The 22379-nt window shown below is 42.2% G+C and overlaps 3 protein-coding genes across 3 annotated transcripts; 2 read left to right on the forward strand and 1 right to left on the reverse strand.

The window, feature by feature from the left end:
- Nucleotides 1-744: 744 nt before the first annotated feature.
- On the forward strand, nucleotides 745-7551 carry LOC120727774 (neuromedin-U receptor 1-like). The gene is made up of 4 exons (XM_040022262.1): nucleotides 745-1387; nucleotides 2850-3585; nucleotides 5670-5903; nucleotides 6138-7551. The coding sequence occupies exons 2-4, from the start codon at nucleotides 2889-2891 to the stop codon at nucleotides 6461-6463; spliced, it is 1257 nt and encodes a 418-aa protein (XP_039878196.1). The 5' UTR covers nucleotides 745-1387; nucleotides 2850-2888; the 3' UTR covers nucleotides 6464-7551.
- A 3218-nt stretch (nucleotides 7552-10769) lies between these two features.
- LOC120727775 (CPD photolyase) lies at nucleotides 10770-15922 on the reverse strand. Its single transcript, XM_040022263.1, has 10 exons — nucleotides 15765-15922; nucleotides 15208-15584; nucleotides 14946-15094; nucleotides 14450-14632; nucleotides 14058-14216; nucleotides 13250-13448; nucleotides 11929-12081; nucleotides 11661-11782; nucleotides 11417-11576; nucleotides 10770-11325 (listed from the first exon to the last, which is right to left on the reverse strand). Exons 1-10 carry the CDS (start codon nucleotides 15785-15787, stop codon nucleotides 11177-11179), a joined length of 1674 nt encoding a protein of 557 aa, XP_039878197.1. The 5' UTR covers nucleotides 15788-15922; the 3' UTR covers nucleotides 10770-11176.
- Nucleotides 15923-16024: 102 nt separating this feature from the next.
- LOC120727776 (UAP56-interacting factor-like) lies at nucleotides 16025-21214 on the forward strand. The gene is made up of 9 exons (XM_040022264.1): nucleotides 16025-16220; nucleotides 16387-16527; nucleotides 16641-16804; nucleotides 19085-19233; nucleotides 19380-19452; nucleotides 19567-19622; nucleotides 19787-19861; nucleotides 20424-20550; nucleotides 20646-21214. Exons 1-9 carry the CDS (start codon nucleotides 16148-16150, stop codon nucleotides 20745-20747), a joined length of 960 nt encoding a protein of 319 aa, XP_039878198.1. The 5' UTR covers nucleotides 16025-16147; the 3' UTR covers nucleotides 20748-21214.
- The last annotated feature ends 1165 nt before the right edge of the window (nucleotides 21215-22379 follow it).

Consider the following 22379-nt stretch of genomic DNA (forward strand, 5'->3'; position numbering starts at 1 on the left):
ATAGCAAAAACTAACATTCTGGATCAGTTTAAATCTTAATACACTGATGGGAAAAAAGATTAGAGATTAGCAAAGTAGTTATGATTCATCGTGTGAGGGACATGAACATCAACGGCAAAGCAGTCATGCCAACACGCACGTCACAATTATCGATCACCGAGGTACATCCAAGACATTCACATTTGCCTTCTGCAGACTGTACACAGCAAAATCTCCAGTGTTAAATTAACACTGGAGAGTGTCTATATGGGTCCACACCTCTGAGTGTTAAATACAACACTGTTGAGTGTTAAATTAACACCTTTGACAGTGTTGTATGTTTAAAAGTAACCTAGTCAGTTTTGAAGATTAACAATGGCTAACACTGAGCAGTGCTGATTTTCTAACACTGGAATATTTCTAACATTTTGAGTTATTTTCCAGTGTTAGAAAATCAGCACTGCTCAGTGTTAGTCTTTGTTAATCTTCAAAACTGACTAGGTTACTTTTAAACATATAACACTGTCAAAAGTGTTAATTTAACACTCAACAGTGTTGTATTTAACACTCAGAGGTGTGGACCCATATAGACACTCTACAGTGTTAATTTAACACTGGAGATTTTGCTGTGTAGGTTCTTTAACATTTTTTGGGTTTTTTTTTTTTTCAAAATTGCAAAAAGTATTTAAGAAAAAGCTGTTGCACAAATCAAAACAAAAGCTTTTTCGTCTTTTCTGATGGAAAAACTCAAAATTTCATATTTTTACAGCCTTTTTTTCTTGTTTCCAGATGTGCACCTCGTCAGTTGCTGCCGATTCTACTAATGAAAAAGAGTGTTTGTTTTATCTTTGATTTGAAATGAGTGGAAACGGGAGCACACCCACACACACACATACACCACACATACCTGTACTCAGCTCGCAGGCTTTAGGGTCAAAGCAATCTCACCTTTAATTTTCTCACTGGTGCAATATCTGTGAAAGCAATATAATGCAGGATCACAAGGCAGGTAGTGTCTGTGCAGGCTAGGTTCATGAAAGTGTGTATCACGGTGTAGAGAGTAAGATGAGAAGAAAAGATGAAAACAAGTTGAATTGGAGGAGAAAGATAAAGCATGTAGTGATGGATGGACGCGAGAAGATACTCCAGGGATAAAGAGAGATGGAGAGAGAGAGACAGAGAGACAGAGAGAGACAGAGAGAGAGAGAGCGAGAGGCGGGCTGAACACCAGCCATCAAATACGGGAAGCCGAGCCAGTTGTGACGCACTAAGGCACCAAGGCGGTCAAGATAAAGTGTCAGAAAAAAGTCCAGGATGCAGAGAAACATGACAATCACCCATCTTCCCTCATTTCTTCAGCTCTTGCGAATCCTGTAGATAAGAAGAGTATAAAGACCACAAACTGCAGGTGAGTGTTTGTCCTTTTTGTTTGTACCTCATTTGAAGTTATCTTAACAACTCCGCTGCCTGTTACAACGATATAGAAATCCCCGTGGGGGAATCCAAACACAGCCTAAACACATCTAAACAGCCTCCCTGGCGTCTGTATTCTGCTGAACATAAATTTCTAACAGGGCAATATTGTGACAGCGCTGTTAATCGTAAAATCAATTTTTGTCGAGAGGACCAGAGAGGATATTAAACTTATTAAAGATAATTAGAAAGCATGTGCTGAACATTCTTATCATATCAGGGATTCAGTGAACTGATTGTACTGCTGCTAGTTTCTATAGATGAAAGCCAACAACTGTCTTTTCTTTATGTAGAGATACAAAACACATAGGATGCAAACATCCAATCAAAGTTATATTAATATTAAAAAGTCACTGAGCTTACTTCTTTCTTTTGTACTTGAACCTAAGCTTCTTCTTCTTTTTTAAATCAGAGGCTTGAAATTTTATCATGTCAAGGTTGGACATTACAGTAGCCAAGGACAAGGTATGCCTACATTTATTCTCCAGCAACAGCTGCCTGGGCTGAAGCCAACCTGTAATGCCATGAGACTACTTTGGGGGGATTGTTTTTAAATTAGATGTCTTAATTATACTGAAGTCTAAAATTACATGTGATTATGCGTGAGTGAGCGACAGGCAGCTATCATCTAGCTGTCTGCTTGGTGTCACCTCAGTTAATTGAAGTCGCTGACAGATAATAGGATTCACAGTGCAGTTGTGCTGTCGAAGAGATAGTTAAAGAAAGTCTGCACTCCAACTTCAGTGAGGGAATTTCTGCTATTATTCTATTTACATCTGTTACTAATGTGCCACACTATGAACGCAGCTAATATTAGCTGATGACATGTAGTTCTTGGCCAAAACTGCAGCGCACTGACTGATACATGATATCATGGGGGCTACGTCTTACATATAAAGCTAATTGCCAAGCTTCAAACAGCAGGATCCTATAGTTCTCAAGATACAAAGGAGCAGCATCTTCAGTATCATTTCCCTGCCTCATAGATGAATGTATTATTTAACTTCAACAACCGTTAATTATGAACTGTTTGCATTTTTAATTCAGATTTTTTAAAAATCACAACACTAGTTGATCCCATCAGATGTTAAATATCAAACTTCCTACTTTCTACTTTTACAGATTCCTGACTGGCTCCATAGTGTAGCGGATAATGCGCTCACCTAACATATAAAAGATCCTTTTAGAACAGAAGGAGCTACAAATCTCTGGGAGGGTTGTGTCAGGAAGGGCATCTGGTGTAACAATATGTCAAATCAAATATGCAGATCCATCTGCTTTGTCGAACCACGTTGTGAATAAGGCTGCAGCTTAAAGGGCCTTCACCCTTTTCTGACGCATGAGTGTTTAAGGAATCCTTTAAAATTCACACTGTCTCCTTTTTCTTTTTCCATCAGGTTTATATTAGTTGAGGAACCTGCTGTCCAGTCACCACGATGCCGATACCTAACTGCACCTTCAACTCTCTTGCAGCCATTTTAACTGGTGACAGAGAACTCAGTGACTTAGGATGCCCCGATTCTGCTGTGGTGTGTGGAATGAATATCTCCTGGGTGTTGACGAACGCCACTCAAGAAGATCTGGAAGAAAAGCTTTGCTTGACTGAGGACAAGTACCTATCCAAAAATCTGGGGGAATCAAAATCCCCCATGTTTCTCCCTGTCTGTGTCACTTACCTCACCATCTTCATCGTGGGTGTCCTGGGCAATTCCCTGACCTGTGCGGTCATTTTACGCTACAGGGTGATGCAAACGCCAACCAATTACTACTTGCTGAGCCTGGCTGCGTCCGACCTGCTGGTGCTGCTTCTGGGGATGCCGTTAGAGATCTACGAGATGTGGCAGAACTACCCCTTCCTGCTCGGAGAAGGGGGATGCTATTTTAAAACCTTCCTATTTGAAACTGTCTGCTTTGCTTCCATCCTCAATGTCACTGCGCTCAGCGTGGAGCGCTACGTGGCGGTGGTGCACCCCCTCAAAGTCAAGCATTTGACCACACGTGCTCACGTTAAGAGGGTCATCCTCATGTTGTGGGGGCTGTCCATGCTGTGCGCTTTGCCAAACACCAGTCTGCATGGGATCGAAGTGCTGCCGCCACAGTTTGGTCGACAGTTTCCCCGATCTGCTATCTGCCGTATGTACAGAATTTATATTTTAGTTTTACTTTATACGGTCTGCAGATATGCTAGAAGCTCTCTGGTAATGTAAGCGTGTTCACCTGCTGATTTAAAGCAGGTATAAGGGTTACTCTTTACCATTCAGTACAGTAAGATGTCAAAAACCAATGGTTTTCATTCATAAACCAAAGTGTTGGGCTTGGTGATGGTGCTCGATAGAAAAAGCGAACCTTCCTGAGCTGCACATAGATAACTGGATGCCATCTGTAACAGTGATTATTCATTTAATCACTGTTGAAACACTTTATTCAAGCCCTGAGCAATATCAGTAAATCTTGTCTGGGATCACTACTGTAAAGTTCGTCCCAGTACACTGAATACAGTACGTGATACTACACTTTGGTAGCAGCAGTATTAACCTGGCTTGCCAGATTATGAGACCACACATCCCTAGGGGGTTGTGTCAGGAAGGGTATCTGGCATATAACTGCTAAATCAAATATGGAGAACAACCTGCTGTTATGACCCTTTATGACTAAGAGAGCAGCTGAAAGTAGCTTTAATATTGCAAGAGGCAATCTACGTTATAGCTCTTGCAATATTTCAGTCTGGAACAAAGTAGTGGTTTTTCTAACAGACCATTACCAGACATTTTCATGGTTATAGTTTGGGTAAAAAAACAAAACAGAACCCAGAAACCTGACTGCGTATTGGAAATAATTTACCTGAATTTAAGGAGCAGGACCACACCTCCATACATCTGACCTCCTGAGCACTACAAGCTATTCATTCTTGTTTTCATGTCCCATCCTCCCTCCCTTTTTCAATTAATTCACTTCTCATTAAAACATGGGGATCTGCCTGACCCAGGAGCCGCCGTCAGTCCCCTCTGAGGCCTTTCCCAAACCGCACCTTCAATTTATGCTCAAACCATCTGCTATTATCTTCTAGAAACACTGTCAAACCTAAATGAGGAAGTGGTCCCAGCTAGCGAATTAACAGTTAAAAGTAATGGTATACCTGGAATTGTGATCTATAATCATTTTCAAGCATGAGCTCTGGATAATATTCGGGGAACTAAGCTGAAGCATTGTATGAAGTTGCCGTTTTGAATATACAACAGACAGATAGAAGAGAATTTGCTTTAGACGTCTTCTTTCTACTTGAAATAGTTTGGCCTAGAGCAAAACGAAGGTAGGACAGGTTCAGACATGTCCACAAGCAACCATTGCTTTATGCTAATAGCATTTTACAGACTGCTAATCATATGACATGAACTTGTTGGCCATTTTGGATGTGATAGCCATAGTGACAATGGAGAAAATGATATAGGACCCAGTCACACGGGCTTAGAGACCAGGTTGTGACTGTGCCAACCACCGGTTGTGAAAGAAAATTGAGTACTCCCCCATTAGTTGCTGGAGGTTGCTAGGAAAATGCCTGCTAAAGCCCAGTCTCCATCACTAGGGGAAAATACATCTTCTTCGAACAGTTCACAAAACCCTCCTCACGATTGCTTCGGTCGCTGTCTTATTGCTGTGATCACCCAAAGTTTGCATGGAAGTGATGCACTGGCCAGCTACTCTCTGAGGTGTAGGTAATCTGCAAAAACGGTGGCACAAACTGAAAATGAAGACCATTTGCTTTCAAAGTAAAAATGATGCATTTTGAAGCATGTTGACTGCAGTGCTGAGGCTCAACCTTTAATCTAAAGGTGAACCTACTCCATTTTCATGTTTGTGTCTCACTTTTTCAAGTTTTACTCCAGCTTGAGTAGCGGTTAACAAGCGTCTGCAAAGAAACATGAAAAACTACAGGCAGCAGTTACAATCTGCTAGAAATCAAAGCAATCTCTCAGAGGTTTTTGATGCAGCACCGTCTTTGTCTGGATTTCACCCAGCCAGAGCAAGCAACCTCCAGGAAACACTTCCAACTAGTCGGGAAACAAATATTTTTCCCTAGCAACCAGTACTGTGTACGTGATGTCACATGAGAAACCTTGAAGAAAGCTGCCAGGTTAAAGTCTGTGTTAGACATTTTCATTTGCACTGCTCAGATTTATTCTGTTTCTCTTGCTATCCTATCTTATATATATCCTCAGATCTGGTCAAACCCATCTGGATGTACAACTTAATCATCCTGATCTCCACGCTGGTCTTCTTCCTGCTCCCCATGCTGATCATTAGCGTTCTCTATCTGCTCATTGGCTTGAGGCTGCGCAGGGAGAGGGTGCTGACCACGGTGGATACTAACTGTGGCTTCGGTTCTGAAAGTATCTCCAGCTCCCACAATCAGAGGCTGAGCAAACGAAATGTGCAAGTAACCAAAATGCTATGTAGGTGTTATTTTACTATATTTTTATTCTAAATTAAATTGGCAACAACCCTAACCCTACAAAAATCAAGACCCCATAGTCAACATTTCTGAAATGTTTGTGTTTAAATTCATTATTTTAAGATTATTTACAATATTTTGCTTAACTAGTCATCTGCCATTAAAGACTTTACTGGTGTCCCAAAACAAAATTTATGTGCCCCATGAATCACATCCATTGTTCCATCTGCTCTAGGTGTGCTGGTGGTTGTCTTTGGCCTGTGTTGGGCTCCCTTCCACATCGATCGCTTGATGTGGAGCTACATCAACATATCATACGAGCAGCACCGCAGGATCTTCGAGCATGTCCACGTCATCTCTGGAGTTCTCTTCTACCTGAGCTCCGCCGTCAACCCCATCCTCTACAACCTCATGTCCACCAGGTTCCGAGAAATGTTTAGCCACATTACCTGCTACTCTAACAGCTGGAGAGAACACTCGAGGAGCTTCCAGATGACTCAACGCAGCACCCTGCGTGAAAAAACATCCCAAAGTAACAAAATGACTTCTGGAGCCTTTTGAGCCTTTAGGAGACAAAGGAAGTAAAGGAAAAACTGAATCAACAAGAGTTCTGCACCAAGCACCACTAACATTATGGAAAACGATGTTCCTGCATTCATATAGATCTCGAACACAACCAGAATCTGTGTCTTAGCAGCTGATCTGACTCACAATGAACACAATTCACAGGCTATTGCCCAAAAAACTACAAATATTACACTAAAATCTGACAAATACTGTAAGGGGAGCAGCAGGTCTTGTGAACTGTGGATGGACAGAAACAGACGGTCCTTCAGCCGGATGAGCTAAAAGATGGTTCCTGAGGCTCCTCGCCTTAAGAGAAAACAAGCATATTTCCCTCCTGCATGCTTTTACTCTATAATCATTTTTATCAACAAGTCCCAGAGTGTAAAAAGAACAATGACTGAAATTACATTCAGAGTGAAGACCAACAAGACCGCACACTGAGGTTACTGCACAGCCACATAGATGATGCAGCAGCATTTTTATGCATTGGCAACGCATCCCATCAAATGCATCAAAAGTAAATGTTTTCTATTGGAAATGGATGTGAATGTATTTATTACATACATACTGTGTAATGCAATGAATAATATTTCCAGGCTTGCCTATATGCTGCTCTACAGCCCATTAACACATTCCTAGCAACACTGAATACATTTGTCTGTGAATGAAAGCCAACGAAGTGTACATGAAACGGTTTGATATTTATAACCACTACGGACGCTAATCATGACACAAGTATTTACATTATATTCTGAAAATACTAAAGAATCATTGATATTATGTAGCAGTTGCCACAGAGGTTCCACATATATTGATACGTATATTATGGACTTGTATACAATGTACATGACTAGTAACTCTACATATTGCTTAAGTTTTCACTGCAGCATAATTTGACATATGGTTATTGCTCAGTCCCATTCATTTTCTGCTTTGCTGGTAAGCGGTGCTATTGTTTACCTATTGCTTTAATTACTTTTTGATGCACAATGTGTACATATGACATGTTTACAATATCTTTTTATGGTGTGCACCATTAAAACAGACCTGATTTTGAATATCAGTGCTGCTTGTAAGATGTGTCAGCAGGCCCACTCAGAAAGAAAAGATCACACCGAGTCTTGTCTTCTTTGGATTCCTATAGTGCAACCGGCCCCGGGAGGCAAAGGTCTTCTGTGTATACATCGCAGTAAAAGTGTCGGGGTTAACAATAACGAGGCGTGCCGAAAGCCACGAGAACCTTCCGACAGGATGTCTCATCTCAACTTTAGGTGACGCACAGCGCGGAGGAAAAAACTCATTTGTATACATGGAGAAGATGATGATGAGGGGTAGAAGCTAGGAGGAAAGATGATGTCACCGGGTCAATAATATGGAACAAAGAATTAATGAATGATTAGATGAAGCAGGATGTGAAAGCAGACAAAGATGAGCCATCTGTTCAATACTGACAAATCACTTTGGAATGAAACAGCGTTATCAGTGTGCCACACCAGCACAGATGAAGGGCCCTCTACCCACAGCTTCCATCAACATAACAAAATGCAGCGTTTACGCACTGGCTATGCAAATTGGCCCATTAAAAAAAGGGTACATCACAGCGTCGCCCAAATAATTACAGACACTCAAGACCGGGATAATGATTGACTCCTGTGGGACTTTAATGTGACACTTCGAGGCAGGCAACATCATTTACCTTTGAAAGATTTTTTTTTAAATTAAGACATTAAAGGACAGATCACAGAAATTAGAAATTCAATGTGTTTCATTTTCACTCACAGAAATATGGAATCATCCTCATGATGAAAGTCACGAGGCCCAAGAATTGGAAACAATAGAAAGTTCATGCGATGCTCAGTGGGAGTTCTGGGAAGGAAGACTGGTGAGGGACACTAATCATCCGATCAAACTCAACAGACACGAAACTTTGAAAAGGTAATTTATATCCATCATCCTGACACGACAAGAGCTCCCAAAATAACAAACGGTAGTGAGTTACGAGTTTGAGCTTAGAAATCTAATTGGCTCTGCAACAACGGTAAACTTAAAGGCCACTTCTATTACAGTAGAAGATGAGGAGAGATGGAAACTTAAAGGCTACAGTGCCACTCAGTCCTCTTTTAATAGCAAAGTGATAATTGGAAATGTACTAGGACAGGAGATAATGTCAAGGCGCAGAGCAGTATCAGAGACAAGAAGGATATGGAAGTGGAGATATGATTTCCTGCCAAGAGGATGATGTGAAGTGCTTCATAATGAGATGAGGTTAAGTATATTGTGAGAATGGGGACTGACACAGATGGGCTGTCTCAAACTCAAAGGTCTCTCTTACATTAATAACAGTTGAGAAAAACGTTACTCCAAGTGTCATTGACCTGATGTGTTGAGGAGAGGCCAGAGCACAATGAAGCGACACCTTAGTACGCCAGCGCCGGGGTCAGCTCAAGGAGGATTTGCATTTACTAAGCAGTAGAATGAAGCAAGATAGCTGTCAGGTTTAAGGTACTTAATCCACTTGCAAAGACTTTCCAGCAGGCTTCTATCAGTCGAACAACCGTGACTGACTGAGCCATTTGCAAACACTCCATCTGTCCAAATGACCAACACTATTCGCCCATCACTGTGTATTAATACTTGTAATCATGCTAGGATCTCTTTGGATAGCAATGCAGTTTTTTAAGGCTGAGGTTTATCAGCAACAATTCACCGGGTTGACTAGTTGGCTAGACCAGGGATTGACCCACCTGGTGATCATCAAGAGGGCACATTTGCTATCCGATCTTTATGTGATGACGTATGACCTCGCTCAAATGAACACCTAGAGAAGGTTTTAAATTTAGAGCTTCAGTGGAGATCAGTAGAGACTTGGAGAATCCATGCTGAGGTGTCCATGTGGGCTGTCTGTTAATCTTATTATGAGGCTAAAAGGGCTTGTCAGCATACTCGTTAGCCTTTTTTTGAGGCGATCATGTGAAAACGCTACTGAAGGTCACTAGAGCAGCACTAGCACAAAAAATGTGTGTGGTTAAATTTTTTGAAAATGTTTCCTTATAATTCTGTGATAGTCAGCAGCATATTTATATATCAAATATCAGCAGTGATAATCCTGCCAGAAGTTTAGACAAGGTCAGTCATTCAGGAGATAATTAGATACCAATGAAATTGTTTAGATCAATCAAGCCATTTACTCTGGGAAAATAACTCCCGTCTCTGCAGCTGTTAATGTGACTCACAGCCCTACTCGCTGTCATATAACCACACTATCACTAGCCACTTCATTAGGTACACTTTGCTAGTATCTGATTGGACCCCTTTTACCTTCGGAACTTCCATAATTGTTTGCGCCATGGATTCAGCAAGACACGGGAAACATTCCTCTGAGATTCTGCTTCATGTCGACATGACAGCGTCGCACATTTGCTGCAGATTTGTCAGCTGTGTATCCATAATGGAAACCTCCTGTTTCATCATATCCCCGAGTAAAACTGCTGACGCCAACGACTGTGCCTCTTTTAAATCACCATTTTTTTCCCCCAATCTGATGCTCAGCGGGTCATCTTAACCATGTCTACATACCTAAACGTGTTGAGTTACTGCCATGCGATTGGCTGATTGGATGTTTGCACTACAAGCAAGCAGCAGAACAGGCATGCCTTATAAAGTTTAGCAGTGAGAGTATATCCTTTATGACTGTAACCTGTAAAAGTCTACTTCTCAGAGCTCATTTTAATTAAATGAGGAAAAAAAGGTGAAGTATCTCTCTCCCCTGAAATGAACCGAGCACAACAAAAGAGGCCATCGCAAGGACGAGCTTTCATATGCCAATTTGTAACTTGGTGTTAAGCACGTCATTACCTATGCGGGCTGTTTTTATCCACTACTGAGGAGTGCAGTTAATTAGGCTGGATAGAATGGGTTTTGGTTCTGTTTAATTACATCTGAGCTCAATAAAAGCACATTTAGGGCTGTGATGAAACCCAGTGGCTGCAAACATGAGAATATTAATACTGTACACACTTTTCATTTAGATTCACTTTGGATCATGTGAGGTTCTCTAGTCTAGAGCATTATTTTTCCATCTGTTTGCTGACAGTTTATGCTAGATGTGTTTACAAAAAACACCAAAACCAAAACACATATTGACCGGTTTGATTAGATTATGGGGAAAGCCTCTCATCAAACATAGCTGTAGGCAGCATTACTGAAAACCTTGGCTAAATGGTGAAAGAGTTGGATTCAAATTAAATTACGTCTCAGTCACTGTGGGTGGGAGTATGCTTTTGAGTAAAGAGCAGTTCAGTCTGTTAAAGAAACACGCTTTATTTCAAGTTTAAAGAAATAACAGTGAGAGAGTTGGAAATGATACAAGTGGACAGAAAATGACTTCAAACTTGTATTAAAAACCAAACGACGGTAGTAATGTGATTGTTAATATAAAAGCACCATAAAAACAAAGTGCTTTCTCTAAAGCTCACTTTAAAATGCCACAAACAGCCTACAGTTTTATTATGCATGAACACGTCTGAATATTTAGTAAAAGTGTCGACGCAAGCAAGAATAGAGCAAATGTTTTGAACAAAACAAGCTGTGAAGAACAGAACAAAAAACAGAAAGGCTGTAACAAAAAAAAAAATGTCCCTGAGGCCAAGGTGTAGGAGATCCACGCTGTCGAGCGCTTTTAACGCATCCTTCCAAACATATCGTGCTTCAAAGACTTTTAGGACAGTACTTTCTCTCAAACTGAGCTACGTTAAACTTCCGAAGGCAGCCTTTGTAGTTCATGTAGCGGATCTTCCCGAATACGCCTCTCTCCGCCCAGCCCTGGTCGTGGATGCCGCAAATAGACCACATACAACCTACGAGACCAAAATGCAGCAGAGTGTGTGAGAGTGTGGGAGAAAACGAATGCATATTTGATCAAATAAGTCTAAATAAATCTGTTCTTACCGACAAAGCCGTTAGGGTCTTGACCATCCAGCTCGTAGCGATCGTTTAGGTACAGAGCGATGGAGAGCGCCTCCTCTGGGGAAGAAGTCCACTCCAGGATCTTTTTGGCCCAGTACATCCTCAAGAAACCATGCATCTTCCCCTCTGTAACCATCTGGTACTAATGGTGGTGATGCAGCAGTTAGAAAAAGCACAACATGGACCGAATGTGATCAAACATTTCATTTTAGACTGAACGTTGTACCTGAGCTGCGTTCCACAGCTTGTCATGAGTCTTTGCTTTCTCCAGCTGCTCACGCGTGTAGAGATACGGCCTCTGGTCTTTGGCATGATCTTTTAAGGTCTTCTGAGCCCACTCATACGCACCTATGAGACGCAGACACAAATATATTTAAACAAAAACACCTGTGAAGCTGAATAACTTCTATTCAATCCACTAAATTTGCTTGCGATTCATCCGACTGACGTCACAGCAGTCGACAGGATGCAATTTTAATGAGGTCTCCACTGACCCTCCACGCTGTCGTATTTCTTGTTGTAGAAACAGAAGTTGTCAGTCAGCTCTCGACGCACCACCAGCTCTTCGATGAAGGCCGGTACGGACTGACTTGCATTCTTCCCGTTGCGCTGAACCTGCCAAGCCACACGCTGGGCCGAAATCTGGCCTAAAAGGACCAGGAAGACAAAAAGGCAGATATGGAGAGGAGAAGCAATTAAAATGTCTTTCCCGGTTCAGAGAACGTGCGGCAATCTTTCAGAGCTAAACTGTTCTGTGATGTGGTGCCACGGTTGCTCTCTTTGAACTTGTAAAGATGTTCAGTGTCTGCGGAGCCGTGAAGGAAAGGCATTAATATTCAAAACACAGGCGTGCTGATGCCTTCTGGATGTCCGAGATAACCGGACCAATAAAAGTTGTGAGTATAACTGCTGTCTTAAGCAATGAACTCAAGGGGGAGGTCATATGGGAAGTGTGTAGGACACTTTTATCATTTAGGGACATAATTTGGGGGATTTTAAACCATCTATAAAAGCAACACTCTGAACTCACCCACTTTATCAAAAGTCTCAAGGAGATCTACAAAGAAGGCAGTCAACTTTTTCTTGAAGAGGATTACAGCAGTTATTGCGCGATGAACAGACTGAACAGAACACCGAGATGCTATTAAGGATTCTTCTCCAGATGTACTGCACAAAGGTCTTAAGCCACCTGTCATGTATTCATATTTTGCTTCCAAGTAGCCAGACTTTCTTGTTATTTTTAAAGTGGTCCTGTGAAAAAGTTCTCTAAGTTTTCTGAAGTTCTTTCAAAGTTTCTCTTTTCTTTTTATCTTACTCATTTTTAGTCCTGAAGACTGCTTTGTTAAGCCACTTAACACTGACTGTGACTCACTCAAGAATAAAAAAGCCTCCTAACTCAAGGGGATGAACCAGTGTTTGGTCTGCGCATAACAGACAACTTAGTAAGAAACCAACTTTAAATTGTATCTTTAGGCACTTTGCAACTAGCAGCCTGTCAGAAAACACATTTGTTCCCATTTATTTGGTTAAATCTACAAAAAAGTGCCGATGCTCACATTGTTTGACAGGCATAAAAAAAAAAAAAAAAGAAAATAGTATTTTTGCACCAGCAACATGATTCCTAAAAAGCTTTTAGCGCCAAACTAGTCATATCTTGTGCAGTGTGTCCTTAAGACATTTTGAGGAAACTGGACAAGTGCAGGACAAAAGCAGAATTGGCAGGACTAATAAACTAGAGCATATGAATAATATTAGAGAGTCATGTCCTTAAGAAAACTCTTTTTTTAAATTCAGAGTTTTACACAAAATACTGACCAAAGCGGAGCCAGGGGGAAAGCTGGCTCAGGGCGGGAGCGTTCGGGTCGTTGCGTTGGCTGCCAAACAGTTTAAGTCGTACATCAATGAAGGACTCCAGCATGTCCATCCCTGCTTTGGTGCCCGGCTTGGCCCATTCTGGCTCTTTTACATTTCTGTCAACATCCAGGGAGGCTAGGGTTTTGTCCCAGTCTACTCCCTGTGAGGTAAAGAAGCGAGAAAGGAGAAAAGATCAGTCGCAGCTGAGAGGGATGAGTTTAAATATATACAGTGGTGCTACAGAGATCTGACAACTTCAAAAGCAAAGGAGAAAGTTTTTTTTTTTTTTTTATCCAGCTAGAAAAATATCAAGTGGGGGGGGGGGGGGGGGAGTCAAACCGTGTGTAGCATATCAATCTCAACCCTGGAGCAAAAGCACATACCCCTGCAGCTTTAATAACTACTACAAGGGGAAAGAGAGCTTTAACTTTTGGACAGTTAAAAAAAAAATTCCAGTTTATACCGAGTCATCAATAAATAATGTGTGGAAGTGAGGATAGAGTTGAAGGGTAAAAGTGTGTGCTTTCTGGCAGCAGCTCGACTTCCAGGCTCCCCGTCGATGAGCCTCCCTGACAGCTTACTTGCCTCGCAATTGATTTTAGAACAACAACCCCAAAGCAATGAATAATTTCATGACCTCTAGAAGATAAATTGTAATTGTTTACCAACTGATCCAAAAGTCTTTGAACTCACTATAAATTATAAATACGCCGCTTTTATTCTCAGTACATTCAACATTTATTCACTTCACTGTTTCTCGAGCGCTTACTTTGGCGGTTCTCGTAGCAGTGTGTGGGTGTGCGTCTACCAGGGGAAAATCAGTGAGGAACTCTGGTAACAGATTGGTAATTTTTCCTCTGATCGTCCGAGCGGAGTACTCCTGTTTAGGTGAAGCTACCCAGCAGGGAACAATATTGTGGGCATCAACCTATAAAAGGAAAATAGAGTGTTCAAGAAATAATGATAGGAAAAACAAAGTCAATACGCATGAAATGAGAATGAGGTCTGCTGCATCAGTTTTCATACCTATTACTTTGGAATCAGGGGAACAAATAAAGAGAGAAAACAGCCTGGGGACAGACAATAACCAGGATACAGAGCATCCTATCAGCACACACCTCCTGCAAATTGGATCTCAGAAAGTGAGGGGTTTTTTCATACCTGTATGAAGGGAATGTCTTTGGAAAGTTTCTTTTTGACGTCCTCCAACCACTGCAGCGGCTCTCTGATAGGAGAGAAGTCAGTCACCACGGCCCCAAAGCTGTGGTCGGACACAAAGCCGGGGAGAACTTTCCCTGGAGCGCCGTGCAGCAAGTGGAACTGGACGTTTAACTGTTCACATTCCTGTTATATGGGCAGAAGAGCAAGAGTGAGGCTGGTTCACTGATGATGTACCTGCAACTACAACTAGACTCAAACAAGAGCGATTCCTCTGGTCTGGTGTAGTACTGCACAACTAATGTACAAAATATTTCTCATATAACAATAGATACAAGTTTCTATCACAAAGTTCCTTTTATTAAGCTCCGTTTATAAAACAATGCATTTTAAATTACACATGTAAAACAAGAAGCACTCAGAGAGCTCCCCCTCTGTGCAGTATTTACTTTAAAGGAATAGTATTAAATTCACTATATGTTAATTTTGTTGTTTGTACCTTTGCAACTTCTTCCAGCCCCTTCAGCATGAAGCCGTAATGTCTCAGAGTAGACAGCTCTGATTTGGGCACTACCAAACAGAAACAGACATGCAGAGGGAGGTTCTCCTTCACAGCAAGCCGCTGGGCACGGATCAGTGCCCAGTTATCTAAACACACAGAGGGAATGCGCACATACGTCATGAGAAGAGACAGTGAGAAAATGCAAACCAAACAGAGGCTGCGCCATTGCTGCGCTGCTGGCTCTGCTTTGATGGGTCACCTTGTACTCTCTGATCTCTTAACATCCAGTAGAGGACACCCTCTGAGCCCTGCTTTATCTTTTCAGTATCAGATAGAAAACGCAGGCGCTTTTTGTTGAACTTCAGGTCTTTCTTTTCTGATCTCTGCAGCTGCACAAGACTTTGCAGCCAGCCCCCAACTTTCTCCTTCTTCTCCTGCTTGACGGGAGCCAGCTTCTGCTGCTTGGCATGGTGATCCTTTCCAGCCGTTGCAGAAGATGCCTTGCGTTTCGTGCCTGACATGGTGGGCTGGCAGCTGAAGAAACTGGTCAGGAAGAAGAGTGCGGGGCTGCTGGGCCTCTGATGATGGTGAGGAAGAAGCTTTAAGAAGCGCCCTGGTGCAGAAAAAGGTGATGTGCTGCAGGAAATCGAATAGAAACAGCGAAACTCAAAATTCAGAGTTTTTGCAGATGTGAGCAAAACAGTTACAGACTGGAAAACTTTCTATGAACAAAGCGACACTGCAAACTACAAGAACTGAGTCAACGGGGAAGCTCAATTAAACGTGTTTATAGTGATTCCTTCTACGGACACATACCTCCTCCAAACACAGTGCAGCATACAGGGTGGGAAGCTTCAACTGATGCAGGCTCCGCTCGAGTGGACAACAAAACGTGAAATTAAACGAATAAACAACAGACTGAGTAGCCGTCGTGACAGCAGCAGCCAGGCGTCTGAAACCCGTGGCGTTTTCCCTTACACAACCACTTACGTGAGCGCGCTGGTCCGGGTTTTGTAACGCTGTGTTTTCATTGAATTGAAATACACTTCCCACAGTGCATGTCTGTCACGTCTTCACGGAGCATGCGCGGCAGAGGCGGTTTGTGTCTGTTCTAGCGTATACAGGAAAGGAGCGGATAGCTAGCACGGCTGCTAACTACATTTCTGTGTCCACTTGGGTTGTTCGCTGTGGTTTGAAGTATGAGCATGGGGGATTTCACAGCAGACCGAGGGAAAAGGACACCTATACCGGATAAAGTCGACATGTCCTTGGGTAAGGCCCTCACACAGCTATGAGCAACGTTACTAAAATAGATTGCAAGCTAATAATACTAGCACCTAACTACTGGGAGGTCGCCAGTAGCTAGCTAGGCTAGACAGGCAGCACTTGTCAGAGGGCTCGCAGATGTTGATCACTGCTCGTGTGATGATTTTAACAGATGACATTATTCGGCTGAACAAAAAAGAGCAACAGTTAAGAAGGAGACAGGCCAATGTGAACCGCCGACCAGTGAAGAAGAAAGGCCGCTTAATCCAAGGAAAGGGAGTTTCACAGAGGACTGCAGGACCAGCCCAGAGAGGTGTGTTCGCTTACGTTTTCTCAGTTATTATTATCTTCATAGGTATGCTTCTCTTTTTCACCCCAGTTGAAACAAGTGTGTTTATCTAATGTCGCTATTCCAATACTTACCAGGAGGTGGCATTCCCCGAGGAGGAGGTCCCAAATTGAGAAACAGAAAAGTCCCACCAATAGTGGCTCGGAGACGGGGTCAGGGGGTCATCACGGGACTGGCGGCCAGGAGACCAGCGGCTCTGCTGAAGCGAGCCGGCACACTGAACAGATCAGCATTCAACCAGGTACTGGAGGACTGCACTGGAGGAGACATGAGCTATAGTCCATAATACTGCCCTGCCATCTTAACTGGCAAGCGCAGACCGTATTGTGGTTTTATTAAAGCGTGGGAATCACTCCAGCTTTTGAAGCCTTATTAGGAGGCAAAACACTGAGAAGCCAGATCTGGAACACATACAGCTTTAATGGAGCCATGCTGGAAAATGACGCTACACCTTCATAAAGCAATGTTGGAATAATTCATCAACTTAAGTCCTGCTAGTATTAGTTGTAAATCATATTCAAAGTACTTCTAAAGTGGACAAAAATATATAAATCTCTTAAAATTTGGTTCCATTTATTATGTTTTCCTAAAGTCAGTATAGCTTGTTGAATGTACCAGTAGGCCCACTTTCATCACAACCAGAGGTAGCTATTTTTCCCCAATCTTGTCGCCTGGCAACAGACATCAGCATCTCTTGCGTGTTGTCCAGGAACGTCAAACTTTCTTCGTTAGCCGTGTCCCCTGTGGTTGTTTGACCTGTTTAAATGCTGTTCCAGAGTGTTTCTCAAGAGGGATATCGTGCTCAGGAGGTAGCACACTTTGAAAGTTCAGAAATGTTTTAGTTCATTTTAGTTATTTCACATGATCGCTGCATCGATTGGTAGAAATCATTTTGCCTGTTTTAAGGTATACAAAAGTCAGAAGTTCCTGCGTTAGCATCGCTTTACAATATATACACATGCAAAATTAAATTTCTGCTAAGTACTACTACTTTCTACCACAACCTCCATGAAATCAGGATGCTGTGTTGTCCCCAGTGTGGGGCAAAAACCTAAATGTGAAGGAAACTGTCTACTTTTCACAAAGTGTCCCCGTGTGTGAGACCAGACACTTTATGTTGGAGCTCTGGGAGTGCAGACATGGATCAAGGATATAATTTGGTTCCCGATAATGAAAATATGGAAGGTTAAAGTTAACAATCTTTCTTATATTATGCTTTTGTCAAACAGAAAGTTTACAAACAGAGCACGTATATTAAGATCAAATGGAGAAAGAAATATTCTTTTTGAGTCACAATTAATTACCAAAATCCTGGTGAAAAAATAAATCCAAATCTGATCTCTTTCATAGTGAAATTCAACAAATAAACACCTCATTTGACATGCACAGACAAAGTATTGGCACCCTTCCTGATTTCTTCCCCCCATTTTTGTTACACTTAAATTAGATAATCAAACACATTTTAATATTAGACAGAGATAACCTGAGTGAATACAAAATGCAGCTTTAAAATGATTATTTGTTAAGGGAAAAAAAACTAACTGGCTCGTGTGTGGAAAAAGTAATTGGCCCTTAAACCTAATAACTGGTTGTGCCACCATTGGGAGCAAAATCTACAATCAAATGTTTGTGATCACTGGTAATGAGTCTTTCACATCGCTGTGGCTCTTTGCAGGTTTTTACGTTTTTTAATTTAACCACGTTGGAGGGTCTTTGAGCCAGAACAGCCCATTTAAGGTTGTGCCAGAGCTTCTCAGTCTGATTTCAGTCCAGATTTGAGGATGCCAGTACACTGAGAACGATTTTTCGAGCCATTCAGAGGTGGAACTTTCTGGTATCTTTCCGATCACTGTCCTGCTGCAGAAAGTCAGGGGTAGGCAGCTCCACGCCTCGAGGGCCAGTGTCCTGTAGGTTTTAGACGTGTCCTTGATTTAACACAGCTAATTTAAATGGCTAAATCACCTCCTCAACATGTCTTGAAGTTCTCCAGAGGCCTGGTGATGAACTAATCATTTGATAAGGGTATGTTGACCCAGGGTGAGATCTAAAACCTGCAGGATACAGGCATTTGAGGCCTAGAGTTGCCCACCCCTGACCTAATTGGAAGCAGAATTCCTGGTTCCATCAGTTACATTAAGTCATCCATGCACTAAAGTAGCAAAGCAGTCTGAGACGGTCACACTACCACCACCATGTTTGACTGTTAGTATGATGTTCTTAATGAAATACTGTGTTAGTTTTTTAGACTAAAACCTTTCACATGATATTTTGGTCCCTGAAAGTCCATTACTTTTTCACACAAGGGCAGGAAGGTTTGGATAGCTTTTCCCCTTAATAAAAAACTGTTTTCAGGATAGTATCGTCTTCTGAAGTGAATAAGCAGTCCCATATTTTAGCGAACTTTTTTCACCTGATGTTACACAGAATCGCTTACTAACAACTAGTGTCTCGCTGTAAATAATTCCTCCTTTGAGTAAGTCTGCTGTACTTTAAAGTTCATGCCATTCACGTCTTTTTTCAGAAAACGAGACAGAAAACAAGGCCCTTCTTTCAGCGCACTGAAGCCCAGTACAGGAAGCCAGAGGTACAGAGGCGGCTGTACAGGCAGCCAGATCAACAGAGAGGCCCAAACGCCCCGTCAGTCAGGAGGCCTTTTCAACTGCGGCGACGGTGAGAATGTTTGCTTTTTATCACTCATTATGTTAAGTTTGATTTCAGCTCTAGAGGAGGAGAGACCGATGTTATTCAGCTTTGATTCAACTACATAGTTTACACAGCTAGATTTTTTTTATTTTATTTGTGCTCTGTTCATGCAGACCGCTGCCGCCTGTCCAGCAGACTCAGAGGGAAGCACGACAGGCCACGTTTCTTTTTCGCAGGGGACTCAAGGTATCTGAGAGGTTACGTAGTGTGTTTGTTGTCTAAATCAAACCAGCAGTGAAGCTGGTCTTCGTGGCCATGTGGACTCTTCTCATTCTGCTTGTGCTTCATGTGTTTTAACAGGTACAAGCCCAAGTGCAGAAGCCAACTCCCCGCACACCTCCAGTCAGAACACGCCAGTGAGTATACTTCTGACAACCTGCGTTGTATGTTCATATGTGAGGAAGAGGAACTCGCACTGAGGATGTGAATCATTTAGAAGGGAAAGGGCACCGTTGTTGTCCGTTTTTGGGGTCTGTGTCTGTTTGTGTAACACGAGGCACCTTTTCCATTTGTCCAACAGGTGGCGCACATCGACAGCCAGCAGTGGAATCCTGACTGTTTCAATAGACAACCCCACAGCCAGGACACAGCCTGAGTAAGTACTCAGCAGGATCTCTGCAGTACACACTGATTTTAGACCTCGCTGTGAATGAAATGAGGGTTTTCGCTTGCTGTGGAAGAACTTCAGACGATCCAAAACGCTGCAGCAAGAGTATTAATGGGGAATAGCTTCGCTCTATTGGCTCTGGTTTAATCCATGACTGAGTTTCAAATCCTTCCCTTTAGGCTTGCTCATGGTTTCCAAAAGTAGAATAGGAGGCAGAGCCTTCAGCTATCACCTCTGCTGTGGAACCAGCTCCCAGTTTGGATTTGGGAGCCAGACAGTACTTTAAGTTTAAGCTTGCCTTTTTGGTAAAGCCTATAGGGCTGGATCAGGTGCCTCTGGGCGACTTTCCATGATGCACTGAGCTTTTCTCCTCAACTCCACCTCTTTTCTCTTCCTATATGTCTCTATGCCATTATTAAATGTCACCCACTCTCCTGTAGTATCTAGTTTGCCCTATTTGTTTGTGTCTTTCCCCTTGCTGAAGGATGTCCTCCTGTCGACAGAAGGTAGTTCTTCCTTTTGTCTGACTGTCTTTGTGCCTTGTACTTAGGCCCCCAACAGCTTGGACCCTGCATCCCCCTGCTGCCAGTGTTGCCCCCGTGAAGATGGAAACGGTGGAGAAGAAGATACCAAAAGGAGTGCCTCTGCAGTTTGACATCAACAGTGTTGGGAAACCGGTGAGAGTGTGCTTGAGTGTCGTCTAATCCACAGATATAGGACAGTTTTCATTCCAGCTGTAGAGTGTTGTAACATCGGACCTTTCTCCCCACAGCAAACGTCGATGACTCTGAACGAGCGATTCCGCATCCTAAAAGACCGACGCGCTGCCACAGCTCAGAGCAGTAAAGGCAGCAGATTCGTCACCGTTGGTTAGCTGACCGGAAGGAAGACACAGATGATACTCAAACGCTCCTCTGTCCTGCTCAGACTCACATGACGAACCCCACCTCCCTGATGGAGCGGACAGTGCAGACCCCAATGCCTCGCTCTGCTAATTGGAGGGAAGGCAAAAAGCCACAGGACAAACAAGGATGATGTGCACAACTGTGAGGACTTGAGTATGAAAGAGTTTGTTGTAAAAGAAGCCCCCAATCATTGTTCATATCATTGTCCTCAGCTGTTTGTGTTGTGGACGTTCTGTACTGGAAATGACTGAGCCCCCCCCCCATTTGGTCTTGGGACTTTTGACACTAATCAAAGTTGGCTTCAGAGTATTTCTTTTCAGAATGGACCTCTATGCATTTGCTAGAATGGCACGTATGTTCTCTTCACCTTTTTTGACATTTTTGAGAGTTGTTTTGTAATGTTTCTTTAAATAAATGGGTTTCTCTTTAAAGACTATTACAGCTTCTGATTGGTGGGTAGCACACTAATGCCCGACAAGACTCCCTGATATCATTGTGTTGGTGTTCTTGCTTCAGAAATTGTAGCTGTTGTTGCCATAACTACTCATATCTAACTCATATCTACAACTGGCCAGTGAAGTTGAAGCCGTTGCTTAAATGCATAAGGAAGTCGGTGAGGTAGCATAAAGCAGAGAACTGGACCATCATATGACACATATGGGTTCAAGTCCTGATTTATTTAACTCTTTCGCCAACATGATGCTGGTGGAGGTCATTCGAGAACCAGCTCACATTTGGACAGGTTTGGGAACTATTACAGTGCAGTTCCCAATTTTATTTGTATACTGCAAATACTTCAAGATGGTACAATATCAGCAGAAACCCTAACAACCAGGTGAGTAAGTACATGTTGACAGGAAGGAAGGAAGAAGTCACTTTTACCAGAAAGGAAACCTCCGGCAGAACCAGGCTTGTAAAGCTGCAGCCCTGCCGTGTCCAGTTGGTGGATGAGGAGGAAGAAAAGACCTCAGACCTTTACCACTCACATTCTAACTTTGGGTTAAGGTATTTTGTCAAGTTGTGCATGTGACAGGTTTTTGCTTGGTTTTTATTTCTTTGGTGAACATGCACGCCCACTGAAAGGACTGGAAAAACATTGGTAATGGACTTTTTACTATAGTAGTAGTAGTAGTAGTATTTATTTATTGTCATTGTCAAGAACAATGAAATTGCGTTTGGGGCTTCCATACAACCCAAAAAAGAAGAAAATAATAAATACCCCTTAAAACCCAAGTGTACATATTTAACCCAGTGTGACTCCAATGCAATAGACAATCCTTAGCAATAACATGAGAACCTGACAAGTAATGTTGGTAGAAATTCAGACAAAGACCTGAGAAACATGACAAAGTACAACAGTGCAACCCATTCACTTATTGTATATAATTGTAGTTTAATATTTGTGTTAATTTTCAAGGATTTTTTTTTTTTTTTTAGCAGTTTGGTTTGAAAAAACTATAACCAACAGGGATAATACACTTTTGCAACATTTACCACATTACAAAATCTTTTTAAAAGCCCCAAGAAGAACATCTGCTCCTGCAAGTAATTTTCCAAGTTGGCAAAACTTTGATTGCACAACTGGTCAGTTTAAAAATATG

This window comes from Simochromis diagramma, unplaced genomic scaffold (assembly GCF_900408965.1).
Source record: "Simochromis diagramma unplaced genomic scaffold, fSimDia1.1 OVJJ01000205.1, whole genome shotgun sequence".
Taxonomy (NCBI): domain Eukaryota; kingdom Metazoa; phylum Chordata; class Actinopteri; order Cichliformes; family Cichlidae; genus Simochromis; species Simochromis diagramma.